This window comes from Carassius gibelio, chromosome A15, assembly GCF_023724105.1.
Source record: "Carassius gibelio isolate Cgi1373 ecotype wild population from Czech Republic chromosome A15, carGib1.2-hapl.c, whole genome shotgun sequence".
Lineage (NCBI taxonomy): Eukaryota > Metazoa > Chordata > Actinopteri > Cypriniformes > Cyprinidae > Carassius > Carassius gibelio.
In genome coordinates this window covers 6,652,817-6,677,307 of record NC_068385.1, presented here as the reverse complement: position 1 = coordinate 6,677,307, position 24,491 = coordinate 6,652,817, and the positions used below count along the sequence as shown (strand labels likewise).

Below are 24,491 nucleotides of genomic sequence, written 5' to 3'. Positions count from 1 at the left end.
TACCGAACCGAAAGCGTCGTACCGAACGGTTCAATACGAATACGCGTATCGTTACACCCCTAATATATATATATTTACATGTATTCAGAAATATATTTTATTATAACTATTATATGTAATACTATTTATATTTTTTAAACAATTCACATTAAAGAAAACTTTTTTTTTTTTTTTTACGTATGTGAGCCTGGAGCACAAAACCAGTATGAAGTCGCTGGGGTATATTTCTAGCAATACCCCCCAAAAAACATTGTATGGGTCAAAAGTATAGATTTTTCTTTTATGCCAGAAATCATTAGGATATTAAATAAAGATCATGTTCCATGAAGATATTTAGTAAATTTCCTACTGAAAATATATCAAAACGTGATAAAAAAAAAAGAACATCATTGCTTAGAACTTCATTTGGACAATTTTAAAGGTGATTTTCTCATTATTTAGATTTTTCTGCACCCTCAGATTCCAGATTTTCAAATAGTTGTATCTCAACCAAATATTGTCCGATCCTAATAAAACCATACATCAATGGAAAGATGATTTATTCAGCTTTTAGGTGATGTATTTCGAGAAATTGACCCTTCTGACTGGTCTTGAAGTGCAGGGACGCATCTAGTATAGAAATGTATAAATTCTTTAAAACATCATGTGGGATGTTTTGGGCTCAAAAACTGAATAGCTAAGACCAAAGTAGCTGAAATGGCGTTGAACTGACGTTGCGCCGCTGTATCCTCTCTTGCAGCTGCAGACGAATGCGTTTCCGATGGGTTTACACACACCGCCGTTCTGACACGGGCTCGGCGTACACACGCTGATCTCGGTCTCACAGCGTCCTCCGGTGTACAGAGCGCTGCAACTGCACGAGTAACCTGAGAGACACGAGAGAGAGACGGTTAGTTCATGAAATGCAAAACAATCGTGCAGACACACACACACACACGCACACACACACACGCACGCCGGTGGGAAGTCGCGTGGAAAATGTCAGCGAGTAAACAAAGCGCTGGCTTCATCAGGCCTCCCCACAAAAACAAACATATACGTCTGCCAGACACTCCTCCCAAACGACCTTTACAGAGAAAACTCCCACAACGCACTGCTCCGTTCATCAGAGCCACTGAACGAGTGAAAGAGAGAGAGAGAGACGACTACAGTCAGACAGAAGAGATGACAAGAGAAGGAAAACAAGAGACCAAGCCAAGAGGAGAAGAACCAGAAAGTTGACATGAAGAGAGAGAAGAGAAAAGATGAAAGAAATGCGAGAGAAAACACAAGGGCCGAACAGAAGATGAGATGAGATGAGATGTACTCCAGAGCATGTGGAAAGCCGGTGCTGATTTAATCATCATAATTGCTCATTCGGTCTCCATCAGACGCAGTAGATGTGAATTACAGCTTCACTCGGAAGACAGAAGCGAGCTTATTTGACTTACGCCAAAACTGAGCGAAGCTTGTTAACCAGAGTAATTACATCACACAAGCAGATTACTGGAGAGTAAATGAAGCAACCAGGAGGAGTAATAACATTAAGATGAATCAGGGCACAATCTTAAAAACAGACATTTCTGGAGAGTTAAGCAGGGTTTGGACACACACACACACACACACACACCTCCAGACGGCAGGCTGACGCAGGTGGCGCTGTTGAGGCAGGGCTGGGCGGCACAGGCGTCCGGATACAGAACACATCCCAGCTTGAGATCGGTCAGTCCCACCACCTCTGCGTACGGGCTGCGCTTGTTCTGCAGCGGGAGCTCGTTGTCGTTCAGAACCACGGAGTCCAAACAGCCCTGAAAGCCGTTGGTGACCCCCGGACCCTTCCTTTCCGTCAAGCCACGGGCGTCCGGAGGCGACACCTGCGCTCCGAAATAAATGGCCAAATCTGCTCCCAGAGGTCGGTGTTTGGTGGTGGCCAGACGCCGCTCCACGTACATGTCGTCAAGAGAAAGACTGCTGTAGTTTCCTCGCAGCTCCAGGACCACGTGATGCCAGCTCCCGTCGTTGACCGGACGGCCGGAGATCCCGATGCTCCTGGGACTGCTCCCACAATCCAGCTGGAACCACAGCTTTCCCTCTTCAACCTGTCAGTCAAACGAGACGCGCTCTGTTAAATGTGATGCATTAAAGATCAGACTGAAAACAAACATATAACGTGATAAGTGTAGCACGATTCCCAAAAGCTTTTTCTTTCAATAATGTAAAACAAATATTATAATACTGCTCAAAAGTTTGTGGTAGATAGGATTATTATTATTATTAGAAATTATTACTTTTATTAAGGATGCATTAAATTGATCAAAAAGTGACAGTTAAAGATTTATATTTCAAATAAATGCTGTTCTTTTGAAGTTCCTATTCATCAAAGAACACTGAATTTTTTGAATGTTTTCCACAATTCCATAATAATAACGATAAATGTCTCGAGCATCAAATCAGTATATCAGAATGATTTCTGAAAGATCATGTGACACTGAAGACTGAAGTAATGATGCTGAAAATACAACTTTGCATCACTAGGAATAAATTAAATTTTAGAAAATATTCAAACAGAAAACAGTTAAAATAAGTAATAATAATGTTTAATATTATTTCAGTTTTTTACTGTATTTTAGATCAAATATATACAGCCCTGGTGAGCGGAAATTATTATTATTTTTTTGAACATTTTAAAGACATCTTGAAACTTTTGACTGGTATTGTTCATAGCTGTTAACCTCTCAACATTTTTTTTTTGTTTTTATTACTCTTTTCACTTGCTTTCTATGTTTAAAAGTCATTAGAACAGAGTCTGCTATAGCGATGTAAAGGTGTGTTAGTGTGTTTTACGGTGTGTACCTTCAGCACACTACAGGGATCTGCACGCGTGTACATAATGATTCCCTTGCTCTGCAGCGTTCTGATGCGGAGCGCTAACTTCATCTCTCCGCTCCTCTCTCCATCCGTCACTCTGTACTTGATGTAACTGTTCCCAGAGAAGCTCAGAGAGGTGTGTCCTGAACACACACACACACACACACACACACACACACACACACACACAACATCAGTCACTGAAAAGGAAACGGCTCTTACTGTAAAGAGCTTTCACACGGGGTTATACGATACCTGCACACTCTCCCAGTTTGCCCTGCGGACACTGGCACACGTACGGCCCCCTGCTGCGGTCCGTTCCCACACACTGCATGTCACCGGGACATCTCATGTCCGCACACACCTCCGACGCAGCAGAACAACTCCCGTCTGAGAGGAGGAGAGGGACAGACAAATTACTACTGCAACACAAACAGGCTCTTTTTATAGTGCTGTACTATACGATAACTATGTTTCTAAACTATGTTTCTATTCCTGCTGTTTTTGAGCTCAAGGATGCAACCCATGTTCAAGAGAGTTATTTTGTAATTGCATGATTAATATTAAGGGCTTTTCACACTGTGCTTCACTCCGGGATAAAATCTTTTAAAGATGGAGTTAAGATCACTGTTAACATTTGACACCTGTCATTTTGTTCGAGGTCAAAACCACTTTTGTATACAGTGAGAATCAACACAGTGCTACAACGTTATGGTGAGATGTTAATACACTGCCTTGTGAATCCCTCATTGAATATTGATTAAAATGTTTTTTATTTTATTCATTTTATTTTTTAATGCAAACCAGAGTGTACATGGCAAGGTTAATAGTATTTGTCTAACCTACAGGCCACAATGACTATTTTTTTTGTCCAAACCATGTGTTTGAACATTGACATGCAGATATCATGGTTTATTAAACTTTCATTTAAAATTACACTAAATGTAGGACCGTAAAAAAATAAAATAAAATGAAAAAAACTACAATTGCACATATTCCCCCACTTAACAACATACTTGTTGAAACTTCAAGAATTACAAAATGAATTGTGGTTTATTAAATATCAATACTTAAAGTTTCTACAAACAATTCTATTGAAATAAATTATTTTTCAAAAATTCTATTAATTTAATCTATGAATAAATAAAAATTGGTCATAAATTCTATTCAATATGTTTGGTCATATTTACAGCAGAAATATCATCATATCCTATATGCATGGATATTGTGTTCCACTTTTGAGTCATTCTGAATAAAAGCATCTGCTAAACTGTGTTGGAAAACTGGGGATTTTGAATCAAAAAAGTTGAGAACCACTGGTTTAAAATGATCCTGGGCCAACAGTTTGTTCACACACACACACACACTCACCGCTGCACACACATCGTGTGTTCCTGTGGAACTTGGGCGACACGAAGCTGGTTTTTGTGGAGCTGTATGTGAGCAGACTGTGTGAGTCCAGCGTGATGGTTTGTTCACACTGAGCCTCTCTGCAGTCCAGACCCGAGCAGTTCTTATCCAGAACCGCTGAGACTCTCAGAACCTGGTCCAGCTGCCTGCGTGCCGAGCTCAGCTTCTGCGTCACCAGCGCTGCCTTGTAGAACCCACCGCCGTCCACCGTCTCCACCGCCACTAGCAGATCCAGCTGTCCTGTGGACTCCACCGGCTGCACACTGAGCACGTGCAGAGCGTCGGGCCGCGGCGTCGCCATCACGCTGGACAGGACGCGTCTGACCGAGGGGAGGTGACGGGACACGAAGTCGTGAGGGGAGACGCGGTCGAAACGGATGGTCACGGCCTCGTGGAGCATCTCGGCTGAGGCCTGCTCCACGTGCACGCTCACGGGCACGTTCACAGTGAAGCGGCCGTCTGTTACCGTAGCGCTGAGAGTGTAGCGGCCCGTGTCCAACCCGCTCAGAGCGATGATCCGACCGTCTCGAGGACTCACCTGAGACAGAGACAAAGAGGGACACGTCAAAAACACACATAGTAAGACATCTATTAAGATTCACAATATTTACATTCACCCTATGAATGTTGTTTTTGACCATGTTTGATGAATAAAAAAAAAATATTTTTTATATATTTATATTATACATATATACTATTTCTAAATTAGTATACATTTATAATAATTTTTTTATATTTTAGAATTGTATCAGCTGAACATGTAATTGCATGTTCTTGGAAAAAAGATTTTTTAAATTTTATTTATTATAGTATTTTATTTCTTTTATTTATTATTATTTTTTATTATTTTATTTTTTATTTTTTTAAATTCAATCAATGAACATTTTAACAGTTTTTTTAATCTGTATGTCAATCTTTGAAAAGATTATCAAATTACATTTTTTTATTAATATTAACTGCAAATTAATTTGACTGTAAATTAATTTAAATTTAAGTAAAAAGTCTGAACTTTTGATGTATGCAAATTAATTAACAAATTAATAGTTCTCATTGTAAAAACATCTACAAAAAAACTACTAAAACTTTGTTGAAAAGCTTGAAATTAGAGAAATAATTTAATGAATTACAATTAAATTCATGATTTAAAAAATGCATGAACTTCAAAGGAGCTTATGACAGTTTTGATTTGAATTTCTTTTTGGTTTTGCATAATGCCCATAAATCCAACTTTGACTGAAAATATTATTACATTTTAGACAAAAAGCGAATTTTTTATTATAATAATTTGAATCTCAACCTGTCTCAAAGTAAATAATTACTTAAATAATAAACATGAAGTGAATGATAATAATAAACGAATGATAAAAATAATTGAAGGATAATTGCTGTAGGGCTAAAAAATGGACTCAGTCTAAGACATGAGAAGGACTGAAGAAAAATCTGTCAAAATATGAATGTGATGCGTGCACGGAGAAAATGGAAAGCATTGAATCACACACTGGTTTACCTTGAACAGGCTGCTCTGCTGGTGTGTGTGTCCGTAGGTGAGAATATCAAAGGCGTCCTGGTCTGTGGCGTGGATCTGACCGATCACACCTCCTGGAAACTCATCCTCCATGGTCACGATGTGCACGTGTAAAGGTGACGCCACTGGCTTGTGCACGCTCTCCTCTATCACACGCACCAGCACGCTGGCCATCGACGACAGGGGCGGCCTTCCCGAATCACTGGCCTATGAGGTGAAACAGCGGACAGTGACTGGCTGAAGCAAGCTGAGCATAAGAGACTTTCAAACATACTTTCTCTTTACCTGTACGTGAATGACATACTCTGTGCCTTCTGACCTACGAAACACCTGATTGGATGTCAACAGCCCCTCTCGATCCAGTTTAAACCACGCCCCCTCATTTCCTGCTAGAATTTGGAAATGAAAAGGCGGGCCGTTGTGGCTGGCGTCGTTATCGATGACGGACAGCTGTAGGACGCTTGTTCCCAAAGGCTTGTTCTCCTGTTGATGAGTGAAGCTCACATGAAACTGCTGGAATGACTTGAACGTGATTGGCTGATGGACCTGCCACTCTTAATCTCACCTGTATAACCGCAGTGTGATTGGCTGGAGTGAAGGTGGGCGGGTTGTCGTTGACGTCAGTGATGTCGATGTTGACCTGAACGGTTGAAGACATCGCAGGCGTCCCGCTGTCAAGAGCTCTGATGGACAACAAGTAACCAGCCATCTACAGATACAGAGAGAGAGAGGTTTAAAACATATAGAATAAGAGACGACAAGAAAGTAGAAAGTTAAGAGAGACGAACACATATCTATACACTCTCTTTCATTCTGACTGTGTCATAAATAGTTCATGACAGGCTGACAGATGATCTGAAGCTCTATACACACTCTCTCTCTCTCTCTCTCTAGGTTTGCAACTTGCTGTCGGTATCTCTGCTTTATGCTATTTCTCATCTGCTTTTCTTCTCTCACATTTGTGGCCAGTTCTAGTTCTTTTATTTTAAACTCTACTTACAATGTTAAGCACTATTCAGAAGGGATTCGTCTAAACGAATCATTATTTTTTGCAGCTTAGTTACAATTAATGGACTTTATAGAGGATTTAGTTAAAAGAGTATGTCTGCATCATTCATCACAGTCTTATTTCAAAAGAGCCTGGAAATAATCAGACACATTTTAACCATCTATAATTATACAGACTCAGGAGGCTAAAGCCAACAATGACTTCATTAAGCGAATGACTTGAGAGTATAAAGAAGAGCCTGCGTGTAATCTAGGAATTCTTTGGCGCCATCTAGTGGTTGCAGACTTCTATACCATTGTGTACCACTAAAGCCAACTCAAGACAGCTGTTTTATTTTATTTATTTACTTTAAATAAAATGTTTAAAATAAACACGGGGGAAAAAAATACATTTGATTTCGGTAATTTAGTTTTTTAAAGAAATTAATACTTTTATTCAGCAAGGATGCATTAAATTGAACAAACGTAGCAGTAAAGACATCTATATTGTTACAAAAAATGTCTAAACAATCCTGTTTTAACCTCCTATTTGTAAATAAATAAAACAATATATATATATAGCAAATAAGAAATAAAGACTGAAATAAGACTGCTTTTTTCAAAATTCAGCTTTTGAAAAATTTATATTAGATATTATATATTTTTTTATATTCATATTACCAATTTCTAAAAATGAACTCAAAAAGCATATGCTTTACTAGAGCAAACTCCAAAATCATCCATCTCTTTTTTTTTTGTATATCAGGTTTCACAGGTGTAACGCGTTAATCTTAATCTCACACATTTTCTCTAATATTATTGTGCAGTATTTTGCACGTGGTAACAAAAAGATGACTGTTTAAAATAACAGTATTTTAATACATTTTTAAATGTAATTCAAAGCTGAATTTTCAGCATCATACAGTCTTCAATACCACATCATCTTTCGGAAATAATTCTAGTGCGCTGATTTCCTGCTCAAGAAACATTACTTATTATTAGCGACGTTGAAAAAAAATTGTCCCACTTCATATTTTTGTATAAACTAGGATACACTACCATTCAAAATATATCAAAAAGATAAGAAATGCACACTTTTATTGAGCGACAACACATTAAATTTATCAAAAGTGACAAAAGACTTTATAATATAAAAAAATAAAAAAAATAAATCTATTTGAAATAAATATTTCTATTCATCCAAGAATCCAGGAAAAATATCAGTTTTGCCAAAAAATAAGATTAAATAAAAAATAATGTTTTCAATATTGACAATGCTAAGACCTGTTATTAATAATTGAACACCTACATTACCTGATAATATTTGAGCAGCAAATCAGCATGATCTGATCATGTGACACTGAAGACATGGAGAATCTTTCATATTAAATCAAACACTATATGACACCGTGTCTGTTATTAAAGACTTTCCAGTGTGGATGTCTGCCGTGAAGGATCTGATTTCTTTACTTCGGCTGTTCCCCGATCAGTGTCAATTAAATTAACCCTTTGTGGGGCGTCTGTCCTATTAAAAGCCTTATATTTCTCTGTGACTCTTTCGTGATGGTAACATCCTCACCGTTTCTCGATCCAGCTGCTTGTTGACTTTGATCTGGCCCGTGATTGGCTCGATGAAGAACTGGTTCTCTCGGTCACCGCTGATGATCGAGTACAGGATGTCACTGTTCGCTTGGCTGTCCATGTCTTCCGCGGTCACCTGTCCAACCACCACAAATCACCAAATTATAATGTGTCTCTCAAAGAAACTTAAAGAGGACTGATGTCAATTTCATGACCGGATACCTTGACCACGGTGTCTCCAATGTTAGCGTCCTCGCTGATGGACACTCTGTAGGCGTCGCGGCTGAACACCGGGGCGTTGTCATTGACGTCTGTCAGGTTGATGTTCACCATGGTAACAGCACTAAGGGGCGGAGTCCCGCCATCAGTTGCCTCCACCGTGAGGAAATAATCCTTGCAGGACTCGAAGTCTAGCGGTCGAGATACTGAGATGGCACCTGTACACGGCACAAGGGTAAACATCGCACAACTCAGAGTCCATATTATATACATAAAACTAACCTATAACAGTGTTTTTTATATTCTACACTTATATCAAAGGCACCTTCAAATATTTAATTTGATCATATTTCGCCATTATATGAACTCCTTTTTTTAGTTACTAGTACTGCAACACATTACCTTGAAATTTACAATGAAATGCATGAGTTGCTTTTTAAAATAAGTAACTCAAGTCACATCGTTTTCCCATTTATTCACTGACATCTCTCCCGTCCTCGGGATGAGAGAGGCACTTCCTTCAGCCTGAGGCTTATTCTTTTCACTTTTAGTGTGAAAGGGCCTTTACGGTTGCCAAAAAGTTCCATATAAAGTAATGCAAGAAGTTACTTTTTTATGTAAAAAGAAATATTGTAATGCATTATTTTTAAAAGTAACTTTCCCCAACACTGGCAGGCACGTTCAAATATTTAATTCAATTTTCATTCATGAATATTTGATTTGATACATTTTGTCCATCATAGTTGCATTTAAAGATTTTTGGAACATTTCAGCATTACAGGAACATTCAGATGTTTCATTTGGTATTTGAGCAACGAAGTTCATTCCTTTAGGCCATAATACATGCAACCAAATATGTTTGGTCATTGTAGGCACTTTTTAAATTCTCAGTCCAATCATTTTTGGCCGTGTGTGAACATCTGATTTGAGCCTTTTTGGAAATCGGATACATGCAAACATGTTCGGTCATCACAGGCACATTCAAACACTCAGTTTGATAATTTTTAGCCATTATTTACATGCATAAACCGTATTTTCCGGACAATAAGTCACACTTTTTTTCATAGTTTGGCTGGTCCTGCGACTTATAGTCAGGTGCGGCTTATTTATCAAAATTAATTTGACATGAACCAAGAGAAATGAACCAATAGAAAACATTACCGTCTCCAGCCGCCAGAGGGCGCTCAATGCTGCTCAGTGCTCCTGTAGTCTACACTGAAGACATAGAGCGCCCTCTCATGGCTGGAGACGGTAATGTTTTCTCTTGATTCTTGGTTCTAAATAAATGCGACTTATACTCCAGTGCGACTTATATATGTTTTTTTCCTCATCATGACGTATTTTTTGACAGATGCGACTTATACTCAGGTGCCACTTATAGTCCAAAAAATACGGAACATATGATTTGATTGTTTGTTTGTTTTTTGGCCACAACTGAAGCAACATATTCAGTGGAACATATAAATATTCACTTAAATCTTATAAATTATGTAAATTATAGGCGTGTAGGAATATCTGATTTAATCATTTTGGGCCGTCATCTGTGCATTCAAACATTTTTGGTTTGATTTGAACTTTTTTGGGCATTACTGAAAACATACACCAAACAAAATGATATATTTAAATTCTCATTTGAACATTTCTGTATAGTGTGCATAGAAATCTGATGTAATGCATCTCACCTGTGTTGATGTTGATGGTGAAATGGCCCTGTTGGTTTCCAGATCGGATGTTGTAGTAAATATCAGCGTTGGTGCCTATATCTTTACTGGCAGCGTAAACCTGTACCACTTCTGTACCCACTGCCACGTCTTCAGGAAGCGTGGCCAGATAGTCCCTCCTCTCAAACACAGGAGGGTTGTCATTAATGTCCAAAACTGTGATCGTTATGTTCGCAAGGGAAGAGAGGCGAACGGGAACGCCTTGATCTGACGCACGGACCGTTATATGATACGAAGACTGAACCTCACGGTCCAACAGACGCTCCAAAACAACAATCCCAGATGATTTATCAATGGAGAAGAACCCGTCAGCCGAATCAACAAGGGAATAGACCACTTTACGATTAACACCTGCAAAATAAAACACATGCTGGATTTTATAAGCTGCGTATATGTAGATCATGATCTTTTACTGTCTACTGTTAACTAAAACAATGCTGTCAAAACTCAATATGACCCGCTCGTACCCAGATCAGGGTCTAGGGCTTGTATTCGGGTCAGCAGGGCTTTAGTGGCGGTGTTCTCGTGGACACTTGCGGTGTAATGAGGCATGTTAAACATCGGCGGACTGTCATTCACGTCCAAGAGAACCACCACGACCTCAGCCTCACACCACAAACCGCCGCTGTCCGTCGCACGAGCAACAAGAGAGTACTGCGCCACCTTCTCACGGTCCAGCGCCGCGGCAGTCTTCAGCTCGCCTACGGAACGAAAAACAGACCTGTAAGGAAACATCAAGGCTATAAACAAAATGCTTCTTCAAAGCCGACTCACAGACCTGTGTGTGGGTGTATGATGAAGTCTTCTGCTCCAGAACCGGACAGCGAGAACTGGATCTGTGCGTTTGCACCCGCGTCAGCGTCTGTGGCTCTGACCCAGAGGATCTGCTTATTTATGGCCACATCTTCAGACACGGACACCGAGTACACGGCCTGCAGACACAAACACACTCATTACAGAGCTCACATCAGCTCCGGGCTTCACATTCAGGTTGGCTTGTGCTGTAATGAGTCAAGAGCTTTTCTGTGCTCATATTTTCAGTGCCAAAAACGGAGAGCGAAATGAAAATGTTATTTAAACATCGAGGTCTGCAGGACTAATTATCAGTTAAGGAACTATTTCACATTTGCACATTTAAAAACTTGATTTGAAAATTTCTGGCCATCATAGGTACATTCAAACATGTAATTCAGTCATTATATGAATGTTATTTTTGGCCATCATAAATGCATGCAAAAAGAATTTGCCATTAAAGGCACATTTAAATGTTCAATTCAATCATTTCTAGCCATCATACATTATATACATTTGAACATTTTCCGACCTCATACAGAATATGTATGCAAGCAACCCATCACAAGTCCATTCAAACGCTCAACGTGGTCATTTTTCACCATTAAATGTGCATTCAACATTTTTTGTCCACTTAAACATTAAATCATTTTTAGCCATCATCTGCACATCTGGACATCTGATCCGAAATTTTTTTTGTCCATTTAAGGTGCATGCAGACATTTTTGGCCAATGTAGCCCCATTAAATCATTAAATTCAATCATTTTAAACCATCATATGTGCATCTGGCATTGTTGGCCATAGCCTGAACATTTTTAATATTACATTAAATCATTCTGGGCCCTTAAAGGCAGGGAAGAACATCTCATTTGTACATTTTTGGCAATTATAGGTACATTTTAACCTTTGATTCGAATGTTTCTGGCAATCATAGATGCATCACAGGAACATTTCAACATTCAGTTCAATAGTTTTTGTCCATTTCAAGCACATACCTGTATAAACATCTGATTTAATCATTTTGTGCCAGCATGGGTGCATTCAGACATTTTTTGGCAATCGTGGGCACTTCTAAACATCTGATTTGAACATTTGTGGACATTCAAATGCCTTGGGCCATCGTAAACTTTCAATGCAATCTTTTTTTTGGCCTTCATAGGCATGTCTGAATGTTTGGACCATAATAGCGTTTTTCAAGCCTTGATTTAAATGCTTATGGGCACATCTGAATCTTCAGTTTTTGCAATCGACATGTTGCAATGCAAACATTTTTGACCAATTTAGTTCAAATGAAACTATATTCAAAAACATTTAAAAATTTCATTCATGTATGAACACTTCACTTTTAATTAACCCAAAGATTATACACTTTTAATGCTCAAAAATGCTATCTAGCCAGACAGCTCACTGAGTTTTGTGACTTATTCCAAATACCCCGTTGACCTGATTTTCAGTTTGAAATTATTTTAACAAGGTCATGTTTTATGCTCATAGATCATGCTTGGCTGCCATAAGTGGACTCGCCGGTTCCAAAAATATTCCTGGCTTTACCATGTAGATTTTTAACCAACTGCAAAAACAGCAAGAAAACCAATGACTCCTGCATGTTTCCCAGGATGAGTCTGAACTCACCGGTTCACAGACAGGGCTGTTGTCATTGGTGTCAATGACCATGACCTCTACGGCTGCCGTTGAAACGTGGAGTCCGTCTGTCGCCGTGACATTGATGACGTACCGTTCTTGTTCTTCGCGGTCTAACGGGCGTTTAACGTACAGTTTCCACTCACCCTGAACCAACCCGAGAGCGAACACCCCGCCTCTGTTACCACCTACACACACACACACACAAGAGAAATTACACCGCACAGTTAATCTCTCAATAGTCCGTGACAATTTAAGTAGCAATAAAATCCACACACGCTCACTTCCAGGATTATCTGCGTGTCTTAATAACCTGCATTAGTCCTCTCAGTGATGGCACACTCATTAGTATGAATTATAATAATCAGGTCTTTATATTCACATTTCAATTATCAGACTGCCATCAGTAAGGTCCTCATAATTAGTCAAACGGACGGCAGCCGTACCTGACTCATTACGACAGGTCATCTTTTAAACCTCAAGCGGACAGAGGTGAAAAGAGAGAAGAAATGCGAGAGTTAAATGGAAATGACTCTATAATCAAAGCAGCTGCGTTGACAAGCATCCAATTACTGTACACTCATAGTACAAACACACACTGCCTTATTCATCTAATAAAGAGTGTAATTCATCTCAGCTGGGGGCTGATAACACAGAACAGCTTCTATTAGAGACACGTCAACAAAGACCTGGACGTCTTCCCACTCCGTTTCTCTCATCCCACGCTCAGAATGACTTTCTCATAATGCATGCTTTTTCTGTGCTTTTTTAAGTGATAGTTTGAAATCTGAAACATTAGATTTTCTTGCACACTTTTTTTTTTTTACTCATGCACAGTGGCTCAAAGTATTTGTCATGCACAAAGTATTTGGAGACTTCAAAATAGACTCTACTTATCTGAAATAAAATGTTCACACAGGTGTTCTAGCACAGTAATCACAGGTTAATCACATGATATTTGATTAATTTTCATTGGCATAATGCAATACACAGTACCGTAGTAATGCATCAAATATGCATTAAATTGATTAAAAGCAACAATAAACTCGAATGTTACAAAATATTTATATTTGCTGTTCTTCTGAACTAATTATCCCAAAAATAAAAATGAATCAGCACTGTTTTTAACATTTTTAAAAACATTTCTCTCTCAATAAGTTTCTTGAGCAGAAAGTCAGGATATTAGAAAGATTTATGAAGGATCATGTGACACTGAAGACTGGAGGAATGATGGTGAAAAATCAGCTTTGATCACAGAAATAAATTACATTTGAAAATATATTCAAATAGCAAACAGTTATTTTACATTGTAATAATATTTCACAATATTACTGTTTTACTGTATTTTTAATCAAATAAATGCAGCATCAGTGAACATAAGAGTCTTCTTTCAAAAACTGATATTCTGAAAAAATATTCTGAAGATACATCAAACTTTTGTTAATGTATGGATGCTTAAAAAATAAGAGAAAAAAAAATATACAAAAGAAAACTACACACACAAAATTATATATGTATCTATATATAAAATAGAATTTAATATACCGAATTGCACGACACATTAAAAAACAAAAAATATATTATAGACCTATACAACTTACTGATGGTCACTTAACACTGGAAAATAAATGTTATGCAAATTTATTTTAAATAGGTACAGTACTTCATCTTGTCACACAAAGATCTTGTCTGAAAATCAACTATACTGTATGCACAAATGCATAAAATATATATCTCAAAGAGCATATTTCCCTCTTCTCGTCAAACAATTAAACTCAACAGATGTGATTCCAGCCATTTACAGTCAGTTCTGCCGATTAATGTTTCTGCAGTGACCTTTCACCTTTACGAGGCAGCAACATGAAGAGCTATTTAACGGCTGTTAAATCGTAGCTGTACTGAGATACACAGTGTGCTCATCTAACTCTTACTTTATGAACCTTTAAACGACTTTCAGCAAAGAACCTCTAAATAAAAGTTCAAGTTATCCAATTAACTACCACAGAGTAACTGTTTACTGTTTAATTGCTCTGTGCTCTGTTGAACACAGCAGTAAAATATCCTGAGAGGTGTATAACCCACAATGCTCTCGCTTCCTAAAGCAGTAACTCAAATCTGTTAGTATTTGTCCGTTTCTTTCCCTCCGGTTTGTATGATGATACGGTGTGCCGGTCTTTGAGCCAGTTTGTGCCGCTGGGCTGTGACAAGTGCATTAGAGTCTGTTTGACCTTTGAGTTCATCTTGAAGAGGATTTAAACGTCATGAAAGTGTGGACTGTAGGGAAGGAGACTATTCTCAGTGTCCCATGCCAACTAAACAAGGGCTTGTGTCACAAAGTTTACATGCCGTGGGCTATGATTTAATTAAAGGGATCAATCACTCATTTTGATGTATTTGTGATGTTTAATGACTTTTTCTCTAAAGGCTGCATTTTTTGATGCAGTTACAATCAATTAAATTAATATTTCTTTTGCTTTAAAATATTTTTAACAAATCATAAAAGTGGACCAAAAGTTCATTTATTTAAAATTATACTAAATTTAGATATGTATTTACATATTTATAATTTTATAGTTATGCTTATTCATTTTTATGTAGGTTTTTTTTGCCTCTAAAAGATATAAAATCATAAACAGTGTGGACAAACAGTGTGCAAAATGTATATATTTAACACACACACACACACACACACACACAATAAAATTACATATAGTTAATAACTTACTTATTTAGATATTTATTATAAACAGTAGGATAGATAGATAATATTAATAATTCTTTATTATATATATATATATATATATATATATATATATATATATATATATATATATATATATATATATATATATATACATACATACACACACATTTATATTTTAGAAATGTAAAATGTATACCTTGAATGCAATGTAAGTAATTCTTATCTAAAGTGACTGTTACACAAATGTATGTTAACAGTAAAAAAGACGATATTCAGCAGAACACACACCAAAAATGAGCTACTGAACAAGTTCCAGAGTCACGATGTTTACTTTAGTTTCATTGCTGTGGGCTGTAATTTATTTAAGAGTCAGTGTGCTTGTGTGTGTGTGTGTGTGTGTGTGTGTGTGTGTCGTGCATGGTAAATCTTGTTAAAATACTGCTCCTGCTGGTGGCAGCACAGTCTAAATCATGATCACAGCATAAAAGTTAAGCTTAATCGAAATTCTGCTCAGGCCGAGAAGTGCGTTTCTGTGTGTGTGTGAGAAAAAGCATGAATTATAGAACAAGGCAGCCTCCTAATTCAATGTTATGAGTTTCTGAGCGCCTAAATTACAAGTGTGTGCTGCTCAGTAGCATGTGCAAGGTGTGTATGTGTGTGTTTGTGTGTATAATATGTTTCTTGTCACCAAGCAAGGTGCTCAACACAGTCTGAATATGAAGGTACATTTAAAGCTGGCTGAGGTAGATTTTGATACAGAGGAGGTTTATATTTGCCATTTTCTTAACAACTGCTTTCGGAAATATCACTGTATTATGTTCAGTTCGTGAAGTGATGCGCTTCCACATCGCAAATCCCCACTGGTGTAATTTGCATGCAGTTGCATCACAGCTTTGTTAAAATCCTTATAAAACGAGTGTGGTTTTGCTCTCCAGCAAGAAGTCTGCTAGTAGCCCTAGAGCGAATAATCCATTATCAGAAGAGGATGAACGAGGTGTAATTACTGTGGACTTCTGACATTCCATTATAGCGTTGTTCTACATTATGCTTACATGCTGAACAGGGCTTCAGAGAATCAGGTTGTGTTTAGATTGAGAGCACACAGACATACACAGAGATACTGGACATGGCCAACAGTATGAGGACACTCAAACTGTATCTGCTTGTTGAACATATTCAAAACAATGGGCATAAAAGGCAGTTTGTCTTCTCTCTGTCTTTCTTTATGGATGTAATTTTGTGTATGGGACATTGTCAAGCTGGAACAGAAAATGTATTCTTGCTATGCATATATGATATGCAGAATGTATTCTGAAAAAAGTCTTTAATTTGTCATCATTCCCTGACCCTCATGTCATTCAAAACCCATTTGACTTGATTGTTTCACAGCAGAAAGAAAGACATTTTGAAGAAAGTTCAAAGTGTCCAAAATAACACTGTTCCTCATTGACATTAATTGTACTGGTTCCAAATCTTCTTTTGTGTTTGGAACGCCATGTATTGCTGCGTATCAAAAAATTACAATTATGTCAAAGGTTTTTCAATATTTTTTACTGGATTAAGAATTATTTTTGTAATTTTTTTTTTTTTTTTTTTTGCATTGTGGAAAGTCATGCAGTTTGCCAGTTTCAAAAGTTCTTACCTGTAATATGATAGGTGACTTGTCGGTTTCCAGGTGAGCTGTCGTTGTCCCGTGTGTTCAGTACAGCCACCACTTCACCAGGTGCATCACTCTCACGTACACTTCCATAGTAACGGGGCTGAAGAAACTGTGGTACGTTGTCATTGGAGTCACTCACTGCTATAGTTATAGTTGTTGAGGATGACTGGCTGGCAGGATCTCCAAGGTCAAATGCCCAGACTGTGAGACTATGGGCTGGGTTCTGTTCATGGTCCAGCCCTTTCATTGTTGATATCCAACCAGAGCTGCTGTCAATCGTGAAGTAGGCTCCATGCTCTTCAATGTCTTCCCCACCAGAGCCACCGAGCAACCCAGGGGGAGCAAGACTGTAAGTCACCTGACCATTAGCTGCCCAATCAGGATCCAAGGCTCGCACTTGCAGAATTCTAGTCCCAGGAGAAAGACCCTCAGTGACTGATGCCTCATAGTTATCTGACTCAAACGATGGTTTGTTGTCATTCACATCTTGTACTTTGATCTCAACATCTACGGCTGAAATTGCGTCCAAACGTCCCTGCTGCAACATTGCCATCACTTTGAAATGATAGGCCATTGTCAGCTCTCGGTCCAGTGCTTTGTCTAGTTTGATCATGCCGGTTTCTTTGTCAACCACAAACACTCCATCACTGTTACTCTCTAGAGTCTGTCCGATCACTGCTGAAAAGCTCACTGGTAAGGAAGATTGGCTAGTTGAGGTGTGTAGATGCACTGCTCCCACCAAGGAACCAATGGGCATGTCCTCTGGCACAGTAAAGGAGAACTGTGGCTGGCTGAAGGAAGGTATGTGGGCATCAGCAGACAAAACATGTATGTAGACAGACACAAGGGAATGTCTAATTGGTGCACCGCCATCAGAGGCTTTAACGAAAAATGACAGTACAGATCCACGCAAAGGGGCAAAGTTGCCTTTTGTGACAACCCAACCACTCTCTGGGTCGATATCCAGAAGTTCAGTAACCTGCATGCTGGCTTCGCTGTACAGACTATAGCTCACCTGTCCATTGGCACCTTGATCTAGATCCCAAGCTTGTACTTGCGTCACAAGGGTACCGGGTTCAACCTCGGACCGCACACTTGCATGGTAGTCCGAGGCGCCAAACAGTGGAGCATTGTCATTTTCATCTAATACGATGACCCGGACACTGCAATATCCAGATCGGCCGCCTGCATCCACAGCAGCAATGGACAGCACCATCTCACTTTGTTCTTCCCGGTCCAGACGTTCAAGTGTTGTTATTTGTCCACTGCCATCAACACTGAACAAATCCCGAGCAGCATCTGAGAGTAGCACATACCTCACATCCCCAAATGGTCCAGGGTCAGAATCTTGTGCCCTGATTGCAATGACTTTTGATCCCACTGGTGCGTTCTCTCGTACATCGGCCTCGTACATGCCCTGGGTGAACTGGGGGGCATGTAGATTAGCTCGCTCTACCCGAATGTGTACTTGTGCCGTACTAGTAAACACTCCATCGGAAACGCTTACATTTAGGGTGATGGTGGAAGGCATGCGCTGCATGCGTCGCTGGCCACTCAGGGTGAGGACACCGGTGGCAGGATCAAGCTCAAACAGCATCCTTTCGTTTCCAGACACCAGTCCATACTGCAAGCGTTCTGTGTCTGAACGGTCTGCATCAGAGGCCTGGATGCATGTAACAAAGTGCCCTTTGGGTGCCAACTCATTGATAGAGGCTTCATAGAGCAGTTGGTTAAACACTGGAGCATTGTCGTTTGTGTCCGTGACATCGACTGTGACCCAAACTTCGCTGCTCAATGGGGGAAAGCCATTATCTGTTGCCTTGACAAGAAACACATAGCGCTGGATGGTCTCATGGTCAAGGGAGCGAGCTGTTAGAATAAGACCACTGCTGCTGTCGATGTGGAAGTGGTCAGTGTTGTTGGCACGGTCTGGAATGATTTGGTATCGGACAGCCGCATTTTTCTCAGAGTCTCTGTCTGTTGCGAGAACCTGCAAGGCTGCAGTGCCAATCATGGCAGATTCTGAAATCACAGCTTTGTACGAGGGCTGCTCGAAGACTGGAGGGTTGTCGTTGATATCCAAAACAGTAACTTCAACATCCACTTCTGCACGAGCGCCTGTGAGGCAGTCTGTTGCTCTGATGATGAGTTTGTGGGAAGGGCTGGTCTCATAATCGAGGGCAGTGATGACACTGACAACACCTGTGTCAAATCCAATGGAAAACAGTGTTCCCGGGTCACCGTGTGTGATTGTATAAAGGACACTCTGGCCTTCAGGGCTGCTGGCGTTTATTCCCAGAATTGGAGTCCATATTGGTATGTCTTCACTTACTTTTACTGAGTAGAATGGTCGATCAAACACTGGCATTGCTCTGTTTACCACTGTAACAGGAAAGGTGACTGAAGAAGAAAGAGGTGGTGTTCCCATGTCACGGGCAAACACCAGAACCTGATATTCCACACTGGAGAGATCAGCCTCGAAAGCTCTCCGTAGGTGAAGCTCCCCACTCACACGGTCTATTTCGAAATGTCCCAGTTCATCCTGAAGAAAATAGTTCACCTCTCCATTTTGTCCTTTGTCCCGGTCCACTGCTGTCACTTGAAATATTGCTGTCCCAGGCTCTGCTTCCACTTGCACAGCAGCATAGTATGGCAATCCAACAAAAACTGGAGAATTGTCGTTGACATCGGTGACTTGAACCCGGACCAGTGCCCTTGCAACATGGACACGGTCTTCCTCACGGCCTGCTTGTACTAGAAGTCCATATTCCTCCTTCTCTTCCCTGTCCAATGGGACTCCAACAGTTTCAATGGCACCGGATGTTGGCCTGATGCGAAATTTCCCACCTGCATTCAACAAAGTATATCGCAGGGGTTCGTTCAACTTGTTCCCTAGTGCTGTAACGACAGCAACTGTTGTTATGTTACCATTGTTCTCCTCAATGTTGGCATTGTAGGTATTGTGAGTAAAAGCCAACCCGCTGTCCAGAGCCTCATGGACCAGGACGGTAACCAGAGCGGTGCTGGAGAAGCGTCCATCTGAAACACGGACATTGAAGCGAAATCGTTCTTTGCTAAAAGTACTATTTCTCACAGTCAACAGTCCAGTGCTTGGCTCAATGCTGAAATGTTCTATGCTGCCATCGGTCAATGAGTAGGTGAGCTCCGACTGGCCATTACCATCGGGATCAGTAGCAAAAACTTTTAGTGCTTCCACACCTTCATAAGTTGGGAGCAAAAGGACAGCTTCATAGGAATCCTGGGAAAATTTAGGCGGGCAGTCATTAACATCTTGCACCTCAATGGTCACTTCTGCAGGACTCTCAGCTGAGAGTTGTGGATGTCCACTGTCTCGGACGTTAACATGGAAACTGAATCTAGGCGTGGTTTCATGGTCAAGCTGAGCAATTGTCCTAATGGAGCCAGTACCGGCATCTACTGCAAAGAAACGTCTGGCAGATTCTTCCATGATCTGGTACACCAACAGGGCATTATGGTTGCGGTCAGCGTCGCTTGCTCGTATGACTAGTGGTTGGTTATTGTCACTCTGCACAACATTGTTAAGCCCGGCACCTTCACTGATACTTCCATGGTAACGCAGCTGTTGGAACAGCGGTGCATTATCATTTTCGTCAAGAACTGTAACAGTTATTGTAGCATTTGAGGCCTGTCCAGCCATGTTGCTTGCGGTGACTATTAGCTTGTAGGTTGAAACTGTTTCAAAGTCTAGAGGCTTCTGCGTAGTGATCACTCCACTGTATTGGTTGATCCGAAATGTCCGATGACCATTGCCGTGGCGAATGTCATAGGTAAGGGTTGACAGACTTAGAGCATTCACTGTGATGACTGAAGTTCCAATGGCAACACCTTCTGATATTTCCGCCTGGTATTCACTTTGGGGAAACTTTGGACCAGCATTATCTGACAAGGTGACTGCGATTCGGACGACAGATGTTGAAGACAATGCTGGAGAACCGTTATCCATTGCTTTGACAGACAAAACATAATGACCGATGTTGGACAGGTCCAGTTCCCGAGCCAATGAGATGATGCCCAAAACAGGATCAATCCGGAAAGTGTTTCCTGTGTTCCCTAAATCGAAAGAGAAATAAGAAAAATAAGATCTTACGGTCATACTTTATTTTAAGGCTCAATTCTCACTATTAACTAATCATTAACTATGACTTTTGCCTCAATTAACTCCTAATTTGCTGCTCATTAATAGTTTATAAGATAGATGTTAAGTTTAGGGTATTGGGTAGGATCATGCATGTCATGCATTATAAGTATTTTATAAGCACTAATAAACAGCCAATATGTTAATAATAGGCATGCTAATAAGCAACTAGAGTGTTACCGATCTTACAAATAAACTGTATTAGCTTGCATGTTATTGTATACAAGAACACAGGTGCCATAGTGCATTATATGGCATGCGTGTTTGAAATTATGTGTGTAGATAAAATGGTCAAAAATCTACTTTTCATAATTTTCCTCATTTTATAATAATAATAATAATATAAAATCTTTTAAATTCTGAAAAAAAAAAAACTATAAACAAAATGTAAAAAAAAATAAAAAATCAGATTCTTAAAAAAAAAAATTGTGCATGCTTGCTTTCTAGCTGCTTTTTCTTCACTATATGGTCTAAAACAAATTAAACAAAATGAAACAAAATACAAAAAAAAAAAATAATTCAGCTGGTAAAGAAATTAAATATTAAGAAATATTTATCTATGTGGATGCAAAAAAATAAAAAATAAGATAAAATAAAATAAAATAAAAAAAATCATTGTTAATGTCCTATGTAACAAAATCCAAAATGGATCTAATGGATCTAAAATCTATTTATCCAAAAGTAAAGTAAAGACCATGAGAAATTATATAAAAGTTTGTCCAAACTTTGACAGGTAGTGTATGTAAGTACATGCATACCTGAGTCGATGCTGTAAGTGATTTGTGCATTTTGGCCCTTGTCTTTATCGAGTGCAGTCACAGTGAGAACAGCCGATCCCAGTGCCGCTGATTCATACACCTGTCCATTATACATCACCATGGTAAAAAGAGGGGCGTGGTCATTCACATCCTCTACACCAATCAGGACACGAGCAAGACTACGTCTGTACGGGAACTCTTGATCCTTCACCTAATATCGAAGGAAAGTTAAGAAAGACAGAGTGAAATAAAGAGAGCAGTAGGGAAAAATGATTCCCTGTCTGAGAAAGACAGCAATATCCAACACAAGGAAACAGCAAGACACACACAAAACAAACTCGCTCACTGCCAAACGGAGTGGATAACATCTCTCTCCGGATTATAATAACAAATTTCATCTGTTTGCAGGCAGCAGGAATATCCATGTGCTTATTAGATATGACACTCACTGTCTCTCACCCTCGTCAGGGGAGAGCGGAAACCAGGAGTGATACAGATCAGATCAATAATTAGATCACAGTGGAGAAATGACTCAGGTACAGACGACATTAAACTAGTGACGGCTGCAAAAGCACAAGGAGCAATCTCCTGTTCCTGTCATACAGTACCTGCACTCAAGCATGGAGAGTGTGAAAGAGAGACAGGAGGGACGCTATACCATCAACACTAATCAAATGATACCTCTACTGTTTTATCTATCCAACGAGAGTCACATTGTTCTCTCAAAAATACAAGAATATAATTTTATGTTGGTAAAAAAATATATATACAATTTCCTGATCTATGAGCCTTACTGGTCCAAGTTTTAATAAAAAAATAAATAAAACAAAACCCAAGTCAAAATAATGGTTGTCAAAGCACTACTCTGCAATTCTTAAGAGATGTAGTGCATTAGTATATGGCTGTTGTGGTATTTTGGTTATGTGGTATTTTCATAAAAAGCTGAATTACCATGATGGTGAGGATGTGCTGTGTCCGGCTCTCGTGGTCCAGTCTGCGAGCCGTGTAGATGATTCCACTGTTTGGGTCGATCCTGAAGAGCTGCATGCTGCTGGGGTCAACGCTGCTCTGGAGGCTAAAGGTCAAACGGTGACGCTCGTCACGGTCAGACGCCAACACCTGAACCACCTCAGTATCTGGGGGCGTGTCTTCTGTGATTGTGATGTCATAGGTAGGCTGGGAAAAAACAGGGGCGTTGTCGTTGTTGTCCAGAACTGAAATGTGGACCTGTGAAAAAAACAAACAAAACATACAGGAGGTCAACATGAAATTTACTTTAAGTGAAAGTGTTGTAAGTAGTAACTATATATATATATGATCCATATAAATATATATATATATATATATATATATATATATATATATATATATATATATATATATATATATATATATATATATATATATAATTTTTTTGTTAATTGGAATAAAGTTGAAATAAAATAAAATGCAAATATTAGATGAAAAATTTTTGCCTGGGCAACACACAAAAATGCTCAAAGTTTAAGTTATATAAAATACCAAATACTTAAATTATTTAAGGGTTTTCACTTTAATTAGAATAAAAAAACTAATAAAACTGACAAAAAACAAAAACAAAATGAGTCTAAAAAATATATAAAAGCTCATTTAAAATATGAACATATACTACAATAGCATAGAAATAATACTAAAAGTACACATTCATGGTCCAACTTTGAATGATTCACCAGTAAAAGTTCTAAAAAAAATGCATTAAATTAAAATCCTTCACTTGAAAATGCCACGTCGCAAATGTTGTTTCATGTTGTTTTTGTCAAAATAAATAATCTTAAGTGGAAAAAGCAGGCTAGAAATGTCTAAAAATCATCTGTACTGATGAAATTCAAGCACTGTATATGATATTAGTAACTTTGATCACATATAAGTAACAAAGCAGATGTGTTTACAGATTTTCTACATTTCAGGATTTTTTTTATTACTGTGAGACTAAGTGAAGTTCTCTAATCAATACTGACAAAACTGGAAAGAAAATCACACAACGTGCACGCACCATGAGTGTACGAAACAAATCAAAGTTGATTAAATGCAGAAAACGCAAACGAATGGGCTGATGCAAATACTCGTTGTCGATAACTTGTATTAATAGTCACAATGGTCAGAGGAGCACACACAACTGAGAGTGTCTGCGAGTGTGTGAGATCCAACCACACCGGCTGATCTAATTATAAAGTAATAACAGACGTGCACTTACATCTCACACTCGCCCTTACGGAGACACGCTGAGCTCCATCTGTGTGTGTACATCACAGACTCTGAATGAATGTACATTTGTGTATGAAAGTGTGGGAAAGATGGTGCTTTCTAAACAGAGAACAAGTCTTAGAGAGGAATCCAATCACTTTCAGCATCTTTTTTCCATTTTTCCCTTCTCTGACCCTCCATCCAGCGCTCTTTGTTCACGTGTGTATTTGTACTTTGTATTTTTA

At 39.1% G+C, this 24,491-nt stretch overlaps 1 protein-coding gene across 4 annotated transcripts in view; it reads right to left on the bottom strand.

The window, feature by feature from the left end:
- LOC128029021 (protocadherin Fat 3-like) overlaps nt 1-24,491 on the bottom strand; it is a 144,305-nt gene that overhangs the window by 30,645 nt on the left and 89,169 nt on the right. For all 4 annotated transcript variants that reach the window (XM_052616463.1, XM_052616464.1, XM_052616465.1 and 1 more), the window contains exons 9-25: nt 22,975-23,250; nt 22,024-22,234; nt 17,071-21,180; nt 12,716-12,912; nt 11,069-11,222; nt 10,758-10,991; nt 10,252-10,641; nt 8,573-8,787; nt 8,349-8,486; nt 6,348-6,491; nt 6,068-6,265; nt 5,765-5,989; nt 4,219-4,795; nt 3,103-3,237; nt 2,833-2,990; nt 1,610-2,078; nt 713-866 (exon numbers count right to left, since the gene is read on the bottom strand). In XM_052616463.1, coding sequence (XP_052472423.1) covers nt 713-866; nt 1,610-2,078; nt 2,833-2,990; nt 3,103-3,237; nt 4,219-4,795; nt 5,765-5,989; nt 6,068-6,265; nt 6,348-6,491; nt 8,349-8,486; nt 8,573-8,787; nt 10,252-10,641; nt 10,758-10,991; nt 11,069-11,222; nt 12,716-12,912; nt 17,071-21,180; nt 22,024-22,234; nt 22,975-23,250 — 7,985 coding nt within the window. The remainder of the gene's footprint in view (nt 1-712; nt 867-1,609; nt 2,079-2,832; nt 2,991-3,102; nt 3,238-4,218; nt 4,796-5,764; nt 5,990-6,067; nt 6,266-6,347; nt 6,492-8,348; nt 8,487-8,572; nt 8,788-10,251; nt 10,642-10,757; nt 10,992-11,068; nt 11,223-12,715; nt 12,913-17,070; nt 21,181-22,023; nt 22,235-22,974; nt 23,251-24,491) is intronic.